This window comes from Strigops habroptila, chromosome 12 (assembly GCF_004027225.2).
Source record: "Strigops habroptila isolate Jane chromosome 12, bStrHab1.2.pri, whole genome shotgun sequence".
Taxonomy (NCBI): domain Eukaryota; kingdom Metazoa; phylum Chordata; class Aves; order Psittaciformes; family Psittacidae; genus Strigops; species Strigops habroptila.
In genome coordinates, this window is record NC_044288.2 from 9,299,212 (window position 1) to 9,319,315 (window position 20,104).

Sequence of the window (20,104 nt, forward strand, 5' to 3'; positions counted from 1 at the left end):
GAATCTTCAGCTCATCTGCTTAATGAGTGCTGGTGTTGAATAGTCCCCCAAAAGAGCTGGCACATGCTTTCTTGCCTGAAACCTTGAAAACAGAGCTGGAAAGGCAGCTGGCCACATACCAGTGGCAGAATGTGGGCTTGGCAGAGTAAGTGAATGCAATGGCTTTGTAACTTCACACACATCTCCACCCTCTGCAACATTGAACGTGTCTTGCAGCAACCTTTGCTTTACCAGCAGAGGAGGTGTAGAGTGGTGATGTGGTGATGTGCCATTGCTCTGCATCCAAAGGGAAAAGCTTTTCCATTTCTTTTACCTATAGCAGGCATCAAAATTTATATCACTGCCTTTTAGTTACATTTCCCTTAACCACTGTGTGTAATTTCACCTTAGTTTCTTTACAAAGTGAGTATTTGAGTAATCAGTTGCTTGGGAAGGGATGATTCCTTGTGAAAGGGTTTTGTGACCTCCTGAGGCTCTGGATGGGTGACAAATTAAGGATTCTTAATGCTGTGGGCATTAAATGCTTTTAGAATGTTTTGTTTTGATTGAGTTTGTAGAATATTATGAATCGGAACTTTACAAAAGGGCACATTATTCCTATTTTCATTCTTACAGTAGGCTAGATGTTGGCTCTGGGAAGCCTGAAGCTTTCCCCTTTAGAGGGCAATATACCAGCCCTGGTCAGCCCTCCTGCAAAACCGATGAAGACAGAAGGTGCTTTGCTCAGAGGACCCAGCCCTTTGGGGAGAGGAAAGCGTCCTTCGCTTCCCCTGCTTTCTCATAGGGGCCCAGTTAAACTCTAGTTGAATGAAAATGATTCCTGTAAATCAGCAGTATAAATCTCTGCCTGTACCCACGTGTATCCACTAAAAACCAAACTGTGTGAATTCATATACTATTTTACTATAAGCTCAAACATGAACCAAGGCCATCAGATATGAACTAGCTCTTGTTCATGATACTAACACCCAGAATCTCCCAAGTCCACAATACAATAAGAAATATTCCTTTATTTTCATCCTTTCACATTCTTTAAGATAAGAAAATACTAAAGTTGCTGAAACAATTCAGCTGTCATCAACATGCACTGTTTAAAACGTATCCACCAGAAGAATGCAAATTCACCCAACTAGTGGATATTTAACATTATCAATGCTTTGAAACTCTCCTGTTGAAACATGTACATGGAAAAGCCCAATTTAACATGCACAAGAGCCCCAGACCTGGGGGCAGGCGGGAGGGAAGGGAACTTCAAAAAGCTAAGTTTTGGGTTGGGGGCCTGTGTGACCTGAACTGCTGATGCACAGGGCAGGAAGGTAAAAGATGAATTATGTGGCGTGGACATTGCACATAAATATTACTGTGTAGGATTTTTATGGCTGCAAAAGGTGGAATGCAGCCTTTCCAAAGGCTTTTGTTTCCATGGCTATTCCTGGTTATTTCTCACTTATAGACAGAGAACACAGGTTAAGATACAGGTTTAAAAGAGAACAAAACAAAAAACCCAAGAAAAATAAATAACGTGTGGACATGATAATCCGTTATTTCTCATAATGAAATAACGAATAGACAGTTTGCCTCATGGGTGCAGTCCTATGTGATAAGGCCAGGCTGGATGTGGTTCTGAGCAACCTCATCTAGTTGAAGGTGTCCCTGCTCATTGCAGGGGGTTGGACTAGATGACCTTTGAAGGTCCCTTCCAACCCAAACCATTCTATGATTATACTATTTTTTTCCTCCTGTAGCATTGCTGATTGCTTGGTTTAATGTCTTATTACACAGTAGTTGGTACAATGATACTTTATTATAATGAATTTCTCTTCGTCATCCTTTCGGGTGATGCAGGAGATATTGTTGGAAGTCAACCAGCAGTTCTTGCTGTCAGATGCTCACATGCTGTGCAAAGTAACTTTGGGCTGGTGGCCTGAATTTCTTTAGTTTCCTGGCCTGTCGCAGACTGGCTGCAGGCTCGGCCGGCAGCATCGCTGTGCTAGCTCTCCATCCATACTGGGAGCTCATAGCATCCCACCGGGAAACAGTGCACAGGAGTAGGGGCTATAATGAGCACTGTAATTGCAAGCTGAATGTAGAGGTTACAGTGCCGTTTCCACTCAATTGGCATCATGACTAATGAGTTCATGGGTTCTCTTGCCACTCTGGCTTCTTAAAATAAATAGAAAACATAAATGAAAGCATAAATATCTGCTGTCGTTATAACCAGTGTTTCTGCATTTGCATTTTGTTATCAGTTTCTGTTTTGCCATTGTAACATTTCATGATTTTTTAACGTTTTGTTTCCTTTGTTTTCTTCTTTAACATTTCCATTGCTTATTTCTTGTGCCAGTGTACTGTGTCACCTCACCTAAGAAGGACGATAGGTATAGGGAGCCACCGCCCACCCCTCCGGGATATATGGGGATATCTTTAGCGGACATAAAGGAAGGATCGCCCCATCACCCACACCTAAAACCTCCAGACTATAGTGTGGCAGTGCAGAGGTCAAAGATGCTGCACAGTGACCTCTCTAGACTTTCATCAGCTCCTCTCGGTAGTGAACCGGTGGCCTGTATTGCATCGAAGATGCCTCAGTGGCATAGTCGGCAGCCGTCCAACCCCAAACTAGCAGATATGACTGACGCAGATAGTGAAGAGGATGGTATGTGCAACACTTGGCTCGGTAGATGTTAACTAAACTGCTGTGGGAATCTGGTCTGTGCAACAATGGTCTGGGCTTTCTCTTGGTCATTCTTGGAGATTAAGACTTGGTTAATCTCTACCTATACAAATACGTTTGTATGGCTGTATGCACATGCATATATATCTGCATGTATATACACGTCTGGAAAAGAAAAAGAATGCCTTCTCTTTAGGAAAAGCATGTTGACACCAAACACTCTAAATTATCTATAAATATATATATATATAAATACACGTATGAGCTCTCCCAAAGCACAACTGAGACACTTAAGAGCATGTAGATACTATTTTGTTTTCTTTAAGATCTGTCCCCTCTCAGTGGTGATGCTCACTCTAAAGGGACACTGTCAGGCTATAAATTACACATGGAAAAGCTCCAGCCTCTCTGGGTTGATTAACTGGTGTCTCCCTGTCTTAAAATGGTATCAGAATGATGACCAAAAATGAGTATTTTTGGATTTGGTGGAGCGTTGTATGACTCTAGTTTCCCTTTTGTATTCCCATGTGCTCATGTTAAACTGTTTATTCCTCAACAGAGATTTCTGAAGGTTGAGTTGAAAAATATTGAGCAAAATAACAGCGAATTTCTGTTCTTCTGAAAAGCAGGTTTGATAAAACCTGACTTCTCAGCACAGCGTGGCCTGACAGTGTCTCTTCCAGTCACATTTGTCATGATCTTGTTTGAAGCAACAGCCAACGCTGTGAGCACAGCACGTATGGGGTGACCAAAATGCAAGTGATTCTTCTGCAAAAGACTGCTCTTATATTGTGTCAGAACATCAAGTCAGGGGAATTTCTACTTAATTGTTTTATCTGCTGATTTGCTTTTAATCCCTGTGCACTGATGTGATCTCTCTGTACCCGTTGCTACTGAACTCATTTTTTATTAAAATGTTGTGGTTTCCATCCATTTCAGTCGGGTTTCAGATGAGCCTGGATTTAGATTAAAGCAATTTCTGATGCAAAATGATCCTATCTTGGCCCTTCAAAATATGTAAACAGTATTTAACATATATCTTAGTACTTCAGTTCAAACTTATGGTAAAACATGAAGTTGTCCAACATTAAGTCAGTTGTGGTGTTCGATGGTTTTGGTATAAAAATAAGGACATAATTGCTTCAAACATCTGAATTGCAAATTTTCTAAACTAAATTTAACCATACACTTTTAGATACACCTACTTTTAAAGTGCTTGGTTAATTTTATTTGGGATCCAATGCCCACTGCATGATGGGAAGTAAATTTACTGGCTTTTCTCCGAAATCTGTAGCTTTCGTCATCTTGGGAGCTGCATGCTAATAATTTTTCAGAGGATCTGAGATTTTCTGTTTTGCAATATGTCTTTATTGTATGACTGTTATCAAATCCTAAAGTAATCTGGGGTGTTAATGGCAATACTGAATATGTAGTGGTCAATGATTAAGACAGTGAAAACATCATGATGAAGTAGTGAAGTCTTCACAGAATCACTGTAATCAAATAATGGGGTGTTGGTCTGTACCCTCGGTGTCTGAGGCAAAGGACTGATGGACTAATAGACTCTTCCTCTTGTTTTGCAGAAGATGAACAAGTATCAGCAGTGTAACCATCGGGCTATTTCTGTAAACCATAACACAAGGGATGTGGGGAGAAGGACCACATGATTCTGTTAGCCAACGCTAACAACTTGCTGCTACTAACCTCAGACGTTGAGTTTGCCTCTGTCATGGACAAGATGGAACGGGTTGGATCACATCTCTACCTTACTTCAGTCCACCACCGCCTAAGAAAGCTATTTCTGCCTGTGAAATAGCAAACCATTTTCAAGGAGTGTTCTGACTGCCTGGATACTGACGTTGGTATCCAGAGATGGACCAGGCTTCATGCATTTGGGAGGACCAGTTGTCACCACCACTTGACACTTGGAAGCATTCTTCTGTATGATACCATATAATCCTTGGGTAGTTTTCCATCGTCGTTAATTTTCTACATGACCGTTATAAGTCTAAGAGTGTTATTTTATGAACTTTAAAAGAAAGAATATATCAAAATGTCAGCAAAAGCGAAGGACATTGCTGAAGTATCTGAAAATAATTTATTAATTTAAAATCTTTTTTGATGGGAATTTCCTTTATTCGTGTTGGGAGTGCTCTGGTTGGCTAATGTAAATGTTTAGTCAAAGTGATAGTGAAGTAGCTACACAAACTGTTGGGCTCTCAAACTAAACACAGGAAACTGGGAACAGAACGTTACCAGGTGCAGAAATAGGTGGATTTTAGAGTGGTTTTAGATTCAGTCTAGATGGAGCACAAAGCCCTGCAGAGCAGCACAGTCTGCTGCTCCCTCCTACCCGGACACAGCGAAAACCCTCCTCCTTGAAAGTATATTTGGAAGTATTTTAGCTGCCAGCCAACTAAGGCAAGAGTTGCTCTCCTCCCCTGTTAAGTAACAGTTTGAAATGTGGAGGCTGTGGCTGGCAGGGGAGTTTGACGCTTCACCAGGTTCTGCCCTGCAGAGTTCCACATGCAAAGCCTGTTGCTAGAAACCAAAACTTGAACTGTGTGTTGTGGGTTTTAAGATCGTCCCACACGTCCTGGCCTTCTACCAGAGCTGCGCAGGATTTAGGTGCAAAGGTTATCTTTAAAAGACATTCTAAATCGCCCTCATTTCACAGTAAAATTAGTGAAACTGGATATTCAGTGACATAATGCTTATATAAGGGTATAATGTGTTTTATGATGGGTTAAAAACCTCTGTTGTGTTCATCTGGGAAATACAGATGGTCGCAAAATATGCTGTTTTAAATCCTAGATTAAAATCCTGGTGCTGTTGATGTCAATGACAGCTTTTGACTTCCAGCCAGCCAGTATTCAAACGTGATCCTGGTGTTTAACCACGGTCAACTAAATTGCTTGTTTGATTTTGCTTAGCCAGCCAGAGCCCAGAGGGGTAAAACTGGAAATACCTGCAGTTTTCTTTCTCTCTTTCTTTCTTCCTTCTAGCACACGATGCCCCATTCTAGTGTTAAAATTGGACATGAATGTGTGAATATGTATTTAAACATTTAATTGTAAATCTTTGTTGTGATGTTTACAGCCTAAGCTAGGAAGATGATGTTTGTCATTTTTACAGTGCCTCAAAAATTATTTCTATATCCATAGTTGTGAAGAGCTTTAAGGTTTGTTTTTTCTTTTCCTGTATGTGTGCAGGGGGTGCGGGGGAATGCAGTGTTCTCTGAGAATGACACAAGTACCAAAAACAACCCAAAGCCTTCGATGTGCTTTCCCCATCGCAGCCTGGGACTGATGGGACCGGGGGAATGGGTATGACCCGGCCTGTGTCCATGTTCATAGTGATGCCAGGTTCAGTGTTACCATGTGGCTGGAGCTTACCCACATTGATTGGAGTTTGGAAGATGTAACTCAACAGTGATGCTGAGGAAGGGATGCCTTGTTCCTGGCTAATTGGTTGGCACAAGTAACTGAGGAGCAAATATATTAAACCCCAGTTGAGGTATAACAATAAACACATTTTGCTTTTTCGAGGCCTTAATGAACACAACGAACCTGCACAGGCCTTAATGAATTAAGATTCATGTCGGTGTGAAAGCATTGCAGGGCACAGCGATTATTTTCAGCACATGTAACGTTGGTAATATAACTGTTAAATCGATCTTTTCCTGGGATATAAACCCAAGTCTGAGCAATCCCACTGTCAGCTCTAGTTTCTTGTTAACTTCTACGTGGAGTGCACAACAGTCTTTTGTCAGAAAATGGTCTGTGTTGTGCCAGGTAAATTCAATCACACAGTTCCCGTGCCCTCGGGTGTTGAGCTGTAGTTTATTTCAGCCTGTTGAACAAAAATAGAAGGGATGAGGGGTTGCTACCGAAGTGACTTCCTCCTTCCCTCCAAGCCCATAGTGCTGTCCCTGAGGATACGGTCAGGCTCCTCTAGGAGCAGGCCTGGGCTCTCCAGAAAGAGCCATTGAATAAATGCCCACCAACACGTGGTGTTTGCACATCAGCAGCGTCCGTCTGCTCTGCGGGGCTCGTCAGGACACTGGCGAGTGTTTCAAGTGGGTGAAAGTCTTGTTAATCATATTTTCTACTATCCAATACAGCTGGTGTAAATAAATCATGCCTAACCCATGGACAGACGAGCTTCTCCTGCTTCCCCTCCCCGCACCGTGTGGTTTGCCTCCGCTGGTCCGTGCTGGGAGCTTTTGTTTGTTTGTTCTTAACTAAACCGATCACATTGATCGGGGCCGGTAGCCAAATGTAGTGTGTCTGGTATGGATTTGAAGAGATGTTATCCCTTTTTTCAGTCGTTCAGATGGATGTGGGATGGAGGTTAGTACCTGTTGTACACTGCTTTATTGATGTCTTCTGGATCCCAGATCCCAGACTTGGTACCTCTGGCCGGGTTCCTCTAACTCGGGCTCTCATTTGGATGAACAGTTAAAATGCCCCGTGTCATGTTCTTCCACTGCCCTCAGCTTGCTCACGTTCTGCTGTTTGTTTGCTCGACCTTCAGGTGAAAGAGATGTTTCAGGTATTTGTGATTTAACCATACAGTATTTCATTATGCTTTCTAAATCTGAAACTTCCAAGTAATCCCTGAAAAATCAGTGCGCTTGTGTAAAATCTCATTGGCCTCTCCAGTTGCAGAAAGGGGGAAATGAGATGATGGAGCTTCTGTGTGCTGGTTTCATCTCCAAATATACCAGGTACTGGAAAGGTGATGCCTGCAGGTGGTGCAGCACACACTGTTGCAGTGTGGACGTGCAGGAGCGGGTGGATGCTGGCTGATGATGGGCAGCGTGTTGCTTTCCTGGCTCTTTTGTTTTGCCTTGACTCCCATAAGGAGTTCCACAGGTGAGTGGAGCTTTGCTGGGAGATGGTCAGAGCCCATTGCTTGGGATGGGTCACACGGTGCACTGAGGGCTGCCTGTGCCCACCAGAGGCACAGGACATTCCGGTTCCCCACGAGCTGGATCTGTCCGTGATGCCGCTTGGGTGCAAAACCTCTTTCATCGTCTCCCACGTCATTTCATGCAGGCAACAGTGAGAATAGGAACCTGTCTTTTAAGTTTTTATCAAACATCAGAATTCATTTTGATTTTTAAGGATAAACCTACCACTGCCTTTGCGAAAAAAAACAAGGAAAAAGGGATACTCTCTCTTTAGAAAAGCTTTACACATTATATTTTAGGACGCTTGTATAGAGGGTAATCTACCTTGAATTCCCCACCCAGCTTTTGCTTCTGTTGTGCTTTTTATTGTTTTCTCTTTATTTTTGATATACCTGGAATGCAGTTTAGCTTGGTATTAATTAAATTCTAAATATGTGAGCATATTGGCAAAACTGCACAGATGTAATGATATTCCAATAGCAATTGTACTGCACAAGTCAGTGATTGTAAAGTATTCTGTAACAAGCAATGTTTGTCTCCTATTTTTTGATACCTCTTACACTTATGTCTTTTAGAAAGACAGTGCCTCTGTATGCTTTTTGTATTTTTACTGAGTGATTGTAAATATTTGTTATATTTTTGGTTAAGAGAATGTTTAAAAGTACTGTTTATTATCCAATCTATTAATATGTTGGAATCAATAAACAATCTACATATAGTAATTGTTTTCAGCAGATCTTTTCTGGCAGGCAGTGGAGAACGGGAGCTGGGCAGAGCCTGGTGGGAATGTTGCTCATCCCAGGCTTGGTGTGGAGCAGCCGCTGAGTGATGTTGCTGGGTGAGGTGCTGGAGTGGGTCCAGAGAAGGGCAATGGAGCTGGTGCAGGGCCTGGAGCACGAGTGTGTTGAGGAACGGCTGAGGGACCTGGGAGGGTTTAGTCTGGAGAAGAGAAGGCTCAGGGGGACCCTATCGGGATCTTAAAGGTCTTTTCCAACCCAGTTGATTCTATGATTCTGTTTGTCCCCACAGTGAGTGATGGCCCCTCAGGTTTTGGCTGTGTCTCCCCCATCTCAGCGTGCACCATGGGAGGAGCAGCTGGGAGAGCGTCTCATGCACACCCATGGGTGGTGCATCCCTGATGGTGTCCGAGCTGCCACTGTGCAGCGAAGAGGTGGTGTCCGCAGCTACAGCAGTGGCTGTCTGGGCTTCAAAACCATTCCCTTTGCTAGGATGCTGGGGACATGGGGAAGGCAGCAGGGAGCTGGGGCAGCGTTCTCTCTAGGTCAGAGAAACAGTCTCAGCACCAGAAGGGGAGCGAGGAAGGAGCCACCGCTGCGGCCTTCGGAGCCTGTGTCCCGCTGCTCTCACAGGCAGTGTTCTTTGGTTCTTCGTACCCTTCCTCTGTGGTCCCTCACATTCCTTCCCGCCTTTCACACACCCTCAGAGCAGCTTGTCCATCTTCCTCCTACAGCCTATGTAGGTGCTCTGTGGGCAGCCACTTACCTCCCTTCCTTCCTTCCTCTCCAGTCCCCCATTCCTGGCTATTGTATCCCCTCCTGGTTTTCTGCAGCTCTATCACTCCCAGCACGGTGCTGGGGTGACACATACCCAGTTCCCTGAGGGACACCACAGCCCATGAGGACCTGCTGGGTGGCTCTGCTCACAGGGATGGGGACTCACATCTTTGGGGCCCCCAACACCAGAGGGACATGGAGCTGTTGGAGTGAGTCCAGAGGAGGCCCCGGAGCTGCTGCAAGGGCTGGAGCAGCTCTGCTCTGGAGCCAGGCTGAGAGAGCTGGGCTGGGGCAGCCTGGAGAAGAGAAGGCTCCTGAAGGGGAGACTTTAGAGCAGCTCCAGTGCCTAAAGGGGCTCCAGGAAACCTGGAGAGGGGCTTTGGACAAGGGCCTGTAGGGACAGGACAAAGGGAATGGCTTTAACTGGGTGATCATTTTCCCTCTGTTTATATACTGATTGATCACCCAAAGGTCAGCTACACGGGAACCTTATAGGGCAGCACAGCCCTATAGCAGGTGAGCAAAACCTGCAGCTGCTTGTTCTTTGCTTCCCCAGTGCAAGTGGCATTTTCTCCTCTCCCTGTTCAGCCCCTTTCCCTGCCTTGTATATGAGGATACCGCTGGATGTGCTGCCAAGTGAGGTGAGAATTGATCTTCATCTCTTTCACTGTCTGATTTCCCCCGGTTTTGTTCTCAGGAATCTTTTATTTCAGGCAGTTTCTGGGTTATGTTTTTTAAACATTTAAACTGAAAATGACCATTCTCCTTCAAAAAGGAGAATTAAAAGGAGCTGCCACAAGAGGGCAGCATTGCCCGCGTTTTACCAGCGCCCCTGCACACCGCCTGTGCAGCGGCTGGAGCAGGTTGGCCCCTGCGATGCTCAGCCGGCACCCAGCACCCTGCGGGTGACAGTGGGGACATCTCGGGTTTGCCCATCGCTCTCCCGGGACCTTTGGCAGTGGCTGTGGGGACAACGCGGCTCCTGAACCCACGAGGTGCAGGAGGACGCTGGGTCTTTGTGGGTCCCTTTGCAGTTAGGGAATTCCAAGCCTGCCCAGTGCATGTTCCAGATTTCCTCCGTAATATTTATCCTACCCAGTAGGAGCCGTGCTCTTCTCTGCGCTCATCCCCATCCATCTCCAGGCCCTCGTGTGAGGTTGTAAAGCTTTTCTTCCTGCAGGTCTGTGTGGCAGAAACCTTTATTAAGAGGGTAAAATGTGCTGAAGGGACCATGTTTGAGCACCAGGAGTGCTGAGACCTGTCCCTGCACCTCTCTCTGTGTCCAAGCTCAATTCAGGAGGAGCACTTGGAGCCCGGGATGTTTTCACTGTGTGCTTTGAGGCTGTGGCATCAGCTCGTGTGGTTTGTCCCAGAATTTGCAGCATTTTCAGCTTTCCTAAAGCTCCAGGTCCTGGAGACACGTGATGACATGAACTGATGACATTCGTAGGGGGATATGTCAGCAGCTCTCATTGCTGTGAAGAAAACCATGAAAATGCCAACTATAAAAAGTATTCTTAACAAAAAGATGGGAAGGAAATGAAGATCCATCTTCATTTAACCTTTCCCTGGCTCTTGGTTTTGCTGGGCTGCTGGATCCTGATGCTGGCCTCCCACAGTCCCATCAACCTAGAAGCATCATGTCCTTCCTTAAGGTATTGCCTTTTATTTCTGGCTGAGCCAACACTCCCGGAAACACAGGAAGAACCAATTTCTTTGTACAAGATGAGTATTAAATGGGCTCCACAAACATTTCTATTCATTCTCCTGTTGTTATCAGACGAGCAGAGTAATTACCAGTGTGACAGTGCTGCAAGTCAATCCTGGCTAGGGAGACATGAAGGAAAATGGTAATCACTGCATTTCCAATGTAGATGTAGTTGCGTTTTAACGCTTACGAGCAGCAATAACGATGAAGGTTGTAATTGTATCTGCAATTCCAAACCTTGCAACATAATTTTATATAGTCAAACATCTGGTTTAGAATCATAGCTGAGAGTGTGAGATAATTGGCTTTTTTTTTTAGGCCTCTTGGTTAGGCACCATCAAGTTTACAATAAGTTCAAACTCACTTATTAGTAAACACGATTTGTGTTGAACAGCAGCACAGTGCCACAGTCCTGGGCATGTTAAGTGTGTCTGGAGCAGCAGAAGTCCACCTCACTGCCCAGCAGGATGCTGCCACAAGGCAAAACTCATGCCCGTGGCAGGGGGCTGGAACTGGATGAGCTTTAGGGCCCCTTCAACCCATAGGCTGGGATTCTATGCTCCTTAGAAGGTCTCATGCTGGGCTCCGGTGCTGGCTCTCTGGGCTGCTCCTGCAAGTGATGGAGGTTTTGGGGAGCAGCAGCACCCCATGATCAGATGCCCGTGGCACTGTGGGTGCTGTACAGCTTGTTTTGTCTGTGCTATTCCCCAGCCATCACATGGTGGGATGCTGAGAACTCCTGTTGCTGTTTCAGCATTGTGCCGGGCAGGCTTCTGTGCCCTCTGCAAGGGCTTTTCTCCTGGATTGTTGTCCTTTTCCCTCTCCCCATGGGGCTGTGGCGTTGCACCCTGCTTCTGAGCTTGGCTTAGAGGGAGGCATCGCGCCGGTGCCTCGTCTGTCACCAAGTAGCCGCGGTGCCACCTTGGCCACTTGCCTTTGACATCTGCAGAGGGATGTAATTAAATCTACTAGGAGTCACCCTCGATTTTACAGCAGCAGTAATTAAATGCAATCGGAGATGTGATTTCCAAGCACGGCTGTGTGGTTTTTCCAGCCATAGGTTTGACATCGGGAAGAACAAACAAATAACCAAGGACATGCAGAAGGGGCGAAGCTCTTACCTCACCCCTGTCTCCATCAGTGGGAACTGGACCTCTGCCCCAGCTTAATTGAACGATGCTGCCAGGCAGTAAGGGGTGGGAGGACTCCTCTGGTTTGTACCATCAGCAAAGCAATGCTTTAGAACTCCTAGCAGCAGCAGAAGATAAGGAAGTTCTTGGATTTCTGCTGCCCTTCCTTTCTCCAGAGGAGGCAGTTCCAGCTCAGCGCTCCCTGCAGAAGGATGGGGAGGAAGGTGCTTCATTGTCTGGCTTTAATGTAAAACCTTTGATATGCTGAGAAGCCCTTAATGGCTGAAGCACACATTAAAATTAACATAGTTGTCAGCCACTTAGTTTAAAACTAAAAATCTGGCTTTTGGTGATGGTGTGGAGCCTGGTCAATTGGAAATTAACCAGTTAAAAAGACTAAATGAGGCATTCGATCTCCCAAAGCCTAGGGAATTTCCACCAAAAATTGCAGTAAGAGCTGTCCCATTGCCCATGCCCTTTCCTGCCATGTGGAAATGCCACCTGTGGCCTGAAGGATTCGACCTGTGCCAGCAGGAGCCCCGGCAGCGGGGACAGGGACAGTGGCGCTGGCTCTTGCTGTCCAGAATCCTTGGTGGTTTGAACTCATGAATGTCACCCTGAAGGTGTGAGCCGGGCCCTGACAGGGAATTAAACACACAGCACAGCCCTGGCCTTCAACACTGGGAGCTGCGGGGCGTGTTTTATTTGCACTATTTAGTATTGCATGTGAATAACGGAGCCGACCTGCGGTCCGGCACCATGCAGGTCCGTGATGGAAGCAGTGCTGCTGCAGGAAGTCCTCTGTTAACCAGCTGCAGCAAAGGCTGCAGAGGACTGAGAGATGCTCTGGTTTAATTGTTTTAATCTGAATTGTTATTCCACAGATGGGTAACCTGCAGCTCAAGAAGCTCAGCACCGAGGTCTGCATGCCGGTGTTTGATACCAGGTGTGTGTGGACAGGTAATGCAAACATGAGTGACCTGCAGGCATCATTAAATGTTTCGTATAGTCTTGTCAAACAAGATAAGTGACTACAGGGGAAAGACCAGTGGTGCATGTTAAGCCAGGTCTGCTTGTGGTGCTGCCTTGGTTTGGGGTTGGCTCTGCGTTGTAAGGGAGCTAGGCACTGGGTAGGTGGCTCCCTCCCCACCAGTGCCTCTGGCAGTGGGATTCCATGCAGGGAGCATCAATAGCGTGCTGGAATTTTTCAATGGGCAAATGATGTGTGGCCAGCTTGAATTCTTCAAATCAATAATTCAGTGACGGGCAGCTGGAAATAGCATCAAGGTCAACATAGTTCTTCTGCTTATTGCAAGAGATCGAATAAACACCGGAGGCTCAATTGCTGAGCTCCATCACCATGTCCATGCTGTATGTGTGAATATTAAGTGCTGTGGGAGAACAAGGCCATAGGTGGATGTGGCCTCTTTGAGAAGTGAAGAGGAAATGCCAAACTCTTGGAATTGCCAGCTGCTGGGGAATAGACTGACGTGACCTGCAGTGCCATACCTGGTCACCATGCCCATCCATAGTCCAAACTGCAGGAAAAAAGATGCAAAGCCAGTTCTAACAAATTAGAAGGATTCTAATCTTTACCTTGTTTTTCCTTTTTTTGGGCATCAATTTGCCTCTTCTTGAAGAAAAGCGGCCTGTCCTGGATGCTCTGTGGGTAGCTTTGCTCCAGATGCATTTCAGGTTAAGCAGCAGCGAGTAAGGTGCAGGTATGCCAAGATGTTGGATTTTGTTGTCTCAATTTCAGACATTAGCCGGGGAGGATGATAAGACAATAAACAGCACAGCAAAGGGAGAAAGCCTTTCCCATGGCTTGTGCTGTGCTACGGCTTGATGGGGATTTTGGAATTGGGAGCAATAATACTAAACTGACATGCCTTTGGTGTCAGAACTGGCCAGTCTCCTGGGAGGCATGAGGCTGATGATTAAGACTCTGATGCCAGAGGAATTTCCCAGGGCAACACTTGAGTCTCTCTGTGGAGTCAATGTAGGATCCTGAGGTAAATGTCGGTCCAGCCTTTTGGGACATGCAGTGGATTTCCAAAACATGCTTGGTCTTGGTTTCTGCCTGTGTTAGTCTTTCAGACCAGAAGTGCTGAAGTGCCTTAGGATGCAGATAAACAGCGATAGGGATGCGGAAACCACCCTCCTGAAATCTAAGTCACATCTGAAGATGGAAATTGAGGTTCCTAAAGCCACTTACATGTGTTACCCTGTTCTCAAAATACTATTTGTAAGCAGGAATTTCTTAAAAGACAACCAGAGCACAGCACAAGAGCCTGAGTGCTGCAATGAGCATTGCGGGCAGCATCAGCTACTGCCTGTGAAGAGGCTCCCTGGACTGAAGGGGCAGAGACCTGCAGTGAACTGGTGCTGGGCTAAACTGACATTACTGTTCATTCCCTGCTGCTGGTTGTCAGTGGTCATATGGATGAGAGCTGTAAATGTGAGATTTGAAAATGGGGAGGACCTCAGTAGCTATTAAGAGTTTCTTTTCTGTTCCTAGAGAAATAAGCCCTGGATAGAGAAGGCAATCCTTTTACATTGCAATATCTTCTGTGAGCTGCAGGGAATTTGCTTGCCTTATGGAGAGGATCTGCAGTAAGCTCCTTTTCCGTTTGGGCTGATGATATTTGCCATGCATCAGAACAATATTTGATGTCTATCTGTGGTTTTTTCATCCCCAGAAGACCCACCTCTTACATCCACGTTCATGAAATTCAAATGCCTGGTGAGTAGAGCAAAAAGATGCTGTGGCACAAAGTTTGCATAGAACTTACAGGGGAGTTTATGATTTGATTCCAAATCATGCATTTAATCCAATGTAGCTGCTCTCTTCTAAAAGATATTTAAAAACCACAAACCTCAGGCGTGTTCTAGCCAAAAATCAAACAGTGCAATACCTGAAGTGCAGTTGGGTTTCTTCTCTTCCCTTTTGCTTTTTAGTCTTTCTGATTTCTGTTCTTTGAAAAGCTATGGGTGGGTTTGGAGTTTCAAATTTTTGCCTTTCGGAAGCAAATGCCTGGGGAGGGATTTTAATATTGCCTTTTCTAATTGCTGGGAAGCAAGAAAATCAGACATTGGGTAGAGTTGGCAGATGACAGTCATTACAGATGGAGAAGTCTGGTGTCAGTTGTGATAGGGTTTAGTGTTGTAGCAGTAGTAAACCCAGCACAATGTCATTAGAGTCTTTACAGGGAAAACATTTCCGAAGCTGGCTCTATATCCCTGTGATGTCTGTGCAAACACTCCTGCTCACTTTTAAAGCTTGAATGAAATCGGGGATGATTGCTAAGCTAGTGATAATGTCTCCAAGGTCAGAGGAGACTCCTGCGATGAGTAAAAGGAAAAAGAAAACACCCCACCAAAAAGACAAACTAACTCTGATGCCTAAAGAAACAACACAACAAAAGCCTGCATAAAGAGGGGAGGTTTGCATAGCTAAATTGTGAAGGAAAGTGTCTTTTTTCCCCATGGGAGATGCATATTTCTACGAGCTCAGCAGTTGAAATGCCTCTATTAAATGCATGTTGACTTTTGTCCTTCAATTCCTTTGTCTTTAAGCTATATCTATATGTATATCTATATAATTCAATACATATTTATCTGTTTAAGTTCTTGGGGCTTTTCAATAGATGTCATCTGCCTTCAAACAGAGATTTTCTTTGGTGATGCTTCTCCATCACCGCCCTTAGCAGCCTTTGCTGACTAATCAGGATGTAGCTGTGTCCCATTCTTGTAGCTGGAGGATATTTCTGTAGCTCTGTAGGGTTTTGTCATTCATTTGGGTGCTTTGCCAGTGTGTTGTGCACCTGTACAATGTCAAATACATATTGCCCACAGCAGCATTTAATAGACTTCCTGACGATGTAAAGTCAATAACTCAGGATCTTAATCGCAGGCCATGTCTGGATGCTGGCTCACCTATGATTCTTTTCTGTGTCAAATCACTCCTGATCTTTGGTTTTCACTATGACCCTAGGAAACAGAAATAACACTGTGAAATGCAGTGCTGTAGAGTAATGTTCACTGGTGCAGAGAAAGAGCTCCAAACTGTGTCCTTTTCTCAGTGCAATAAACATTTACCAAATTGTTCCAATAAGTCAGGTTTGTGGAATAAAAGGGAAAGTGTTTGGAGAGTCTCGTTTGTGAGACTAAAAAGGAAAAGGTGAGTATAGACAAAAATATTGATTAAAAGGCACACTCCTTAGGAGATGAATGGAGAGTATCTCAATACCGTGTGTTGCACTTTAGCAATGTAACCTTTTTATGTAGTTATTATTGAGCTACTACTACCCTTAATCAGTCAGAAACTGAAGGTAAAGCTGAGGCTCAAATTCTCTCCCCTGATTTTCTTCCTGGCAATTTGCCCGAAAATCAGCAGGTTTACGTCCCCCAAAGCCAGTTTCTTGGTGTGGAGGGAGCAATGGAGGAGCAGCTCTGCTGGGACTGACTCAGGGATGAATGGCTAAATGCCCTTGTGCTGGCTGAATATTCAGTTGCTTCTAGCATCAAAAGCTTACAGAGCACTTAGGTGGATTAATGGAGGTATTTATGATATTTATATAGAGGGAGAGGAAAAAATGCATTTAATGTAAGTGAGGTTTGCTGAAAACACTTGTAAAACAGCTGTTAGTCTTTCCAGGCTGCTCAGGTGCTGATGGTATTTGCCCTTTTGCTTTACAGCTGGAATCTCAGTTAAGTGAGATTCCAGGGAAGAAGTTGGATATCCCGTCACTGCAGTGCTTTTCAGGCACACAAACAAGTTTATATATAAGGTATAAGTATGGATGCAGCTGGGCATGGCAGCAAGAATGAAAAGCAGAGTCCTGACTTCAAGGATAAATGTTCTTTCCTTTGCATATGTACTGAATCCAGGAATTATTGTGGCTTTAGGAAAAAATAAGATTCTGAGATAGCAACAGCCAGACCCAAATCCAGCTGCTGAGGTGGCAAGTGGGTTTTGGACATCTCAACACTCAGCCAGGATGTTGGCAGAGCCAGCTAGCCCAAAAGATGGCACTATTATTCTATTTCACTGTAAAGCAAATTCCCTTTCCTAACCAGATTCATTCACTATTGAGCCTCTCTCTCAAAAACATAATTTTCCCAAGGCTTTACGTACAGTAAAGTCCATTACTGTGAAGGCCAAATTGCTGCCAAAAAAGCCTTCAGCTAAAAAATATATATCTAAAAACTAATAACACATCATTCTGATGAAAAAGAGCATGCAGGGAAGGAGTTTTTCTCAATTATTAATGGCCAATGTTTGTTATATTGTTGTGTTTAGTCCAAGAAGCTTCGATGGAGAGAGGCAGCTTCTCAACATGAATGGCACTTCAGCTGGCTTTTATATATTTTACGAAGAAAAGCCCTGGAATGTTTAACCCCCCTGCTAATACTAAAGAAGGGAAGCTGCATGCCATGAAGGTGGGATCAGACATGGGTGCTGCCATCCCTGGGGAGAGGAGAGCAAACAGCAGGGTGCATTTAGGGTGCTCCCTGGTGGGAGCACCCCCGTGTAGCCCTGTGAGCCTTTAACACAGAGAAATTCAGATATTAGCTAAGACAGACCTCAGGGCTTGCTGCCGGGAGAAGGCTCCTGATCCTCTTGTTGCTGTAAAAGGTTTCCTCCTCTCTGCAAAGGGCAAGTGTCTTATCCGGAGCTGGACATCGGTCCCATGGCACCTCATGTCTGCTTGTGCATCTTTGAGCCTGATGAATTATTTAGGGTCAGAATATGATTTAAACACTCGATCACAGCGTCTTCTTGTTGCCTTTGATGCTACACTTTGGCTGCCCTTTTCCTTCCCATGGAAACAGTCAAGGTGCAGTGTCTGTCAGGAGCAGGGCCCCTCTGGAGTGTCTGTGTGTGGTCAATCCCCAGAAATGAGCTTCCTCTTGAAGGTCATTTTAAAAATGAGACATACGGTGGGTTTTACATATATTTATTTACTTATTCTATCCCCCGGACTGTCATTAACTGGAATATTGCATTTTATGGCTGCTCATTGCCAGATCTGGCCCTGCTCAGAAGCCTTCTCCTGCTGCCGAAGAGTTGCCCTGTCCAATGGCTGGAGACCTTTGGAGACCAGTAATGGATTTCTAAAGGCTTCCCAGTTCCCCATCGCTGTTCATCCCATCATTCTGCTCCTGTGTGTCTATTTCAGACCAAGCTCAGTGCTGCTCATGCAGACCTCTGCAGCTTTAGTTATTTATGCATTGGCAGAGGACTGGGATGCTCTGGTTGTGGAGGGGGTTTGGAGAAGCTGTGGCACACTGTGGATTTCCTTCAACCAGGCTGTTCTGGCCTTGCAGGGCTGTGACATCCCCCCTGCCCCAGCGGCTGCCTGGGGTAACCAACAGCAATATTTCTGTCTAGTGTAAAGTCTCTATAACTGCCTGTGGCAACCCAAGAAATGAAAATTTCAAGCCAAAGGGAGCAGAGACACCAGGTTGAGGGACCTAAAGACACTCCTCATCCCCCGTGAGCTCACTTAGGCCCATTGCTTAACTGGAGGTGATAAAGCAGCATTTTTTCGATCTAGCAACTTCCATATTGCAGCTTATGAAATGGGTTGAAAAGCTCAAGAATTGCTGGTGAAAGACCCCAGCGTAGACGACAGGATGAGAACAAAGTTTATTTCATTAAGAACATGCACGAATAGAGGAATGGAGTTTTTCAGACCAGTGTCGTTTGGAACTCAGCAAATGAGTGCCATTATGGTTTATTAAATATCATTATGCCAAGGACAAAAACCCTTCCTGCAGAATGCTTACAATGATGACAAAACATAAAAGCAAAGAGAAACTGTTTTCTCACTTAAATGGTGCCCTTCAATGTCCCCTGAGATGTCTTGATTTTAGCTTTTTAAAACTGAAGCTATTTATTTAAACATAAATCTGGAATTGAACTATCTGTGTTTAGCACCCAAGTTTGAACACACAAGCCAAAGACCTTGGGTAGTTTAATAACTTCAGGCAAACACAGCCAGTGAAAATGTTTTCCAAGACTCTATTTGTGGGGAAGAGACTCACATACAGACTTTTTCTTGGTTGTTTTGAAAGCCGATTTGCAGTGGTGCATGTGCAAGTGCATACATATTGAGTTTTTTAATGAAAATTAAGCATGTACAAATTTGCCTCCGTGGAGGCTGCTGGGCAGGGAAGGGGAAGGTTAATCACACTTTGCATTTCTATAGCTTCCATGCTCAGGATTCCCCGCACATAACTGTGGAGTGCCAGACCCCTGATTGGGATGCAGGGCTCCTGCTGTCTATAGACTGTGGCGCACATTGTGAGGGAGATAAAACAGAAATAAAGATCACTCGGCCAGCTGAATGTAATGCAAACTTGGAGCCATTTGGCACAAGCCCTGGACTTCGGCACAGACTGGTTTTCAGCAGTTAGAAAGGGGAGACAGGGTTGGGGTTGTGGATGTGGAGGTTTCCAAAGAGCAAATCAGAGATCACAAGGCTGTTTGTGGGCATGAAGAGCAGGGAACAAGCCTGGTGAGAAATAGATGAGATGCTGCTTAGTCTGTTCTCAGTGTCTGGGCTGAGAACTGGCTCCTCAACTGTGAAATCTAAATTAGATTAAGGGGGGGAAAGGCCACTTTTCTTAGGACAAGTCTGCCCTGCAGCCTGAAGTGCAAAGTGGGTGCCCCGAGGTAATGGGGAACATGGCCCCCTGGCTAGGGTAGCACAGACTGACCTGTACTTGTGTGCTACCCCTGACCCCTGGTTTTGTTGCACAGCCTCATCTCCTCCTAAACTGCATTTATATTCCATGAGGTATTTCATTATTTTCAGCTGATTTTGATTGCCAGTCCCCCTGCCATGTGCTGGAGTAGAAAGGCTGGTGAGGGCTTAAGGTTTATTGCAGCACAGGCTCCAGCCCAAGCCAACAACAGGACCATGAGTCGGTGAGTATTGTTATGGTTACCACACAAGTACATAATCCCTGCCAAAGATCCGGACAGCCTTTTCTCAGAGTTCATAGAATCACAGACTGATTTGGGTTGGAAGGGACCTTAAAGGCCATCTTTGACTTGTTAAAAGCCATCTGCATGTCTGTAGATGAAGTGAAATGTGTCCCAGTTTTTGGTCAACAGATTAACATGCTCTCAGCCCACAGAATCCACTAAAGAAG

The 20,104-nt window shown here is 45.1% G+C and overlaps 1 protein-coding gene across 8 annotated transcripts in view; it reads left to right on the forward strand.

Moving 5' to 3' along the window:
• RAPGEF6 (Rap guanine nucleotide exchange factor 6) overlaps positions 1-8,311 on the forward strand; it is a 118,870-nt gene extending 110,559 nt beyond the window's left edge. For 7 of the 8 annotated variants that reach the window (XM_030504965.1, XM_030504966.1, XM_030504968.1 and 4 more), the window contains 2 exons: positions 2,345-2,656; positions 4,258-8,311. In XM_030504965.1, the coding sequence (XP_030360825.1) occupies positions 2,345-2,656; positions 4,258-4,283 (338 nt within the window). In that variant the 3' untranslated portion in view covers positions 4,284-8,311. The remainder of the gene's footprint in view (positions 1-2,344; positions 2,657-4,257) is intronic. The other variant, XM_030504972.1, reaches the window with a different exon arrangement.
• The last annotated feature ends 11,793 nt before the right edge of the window (positions 8,312-20,104 follow it).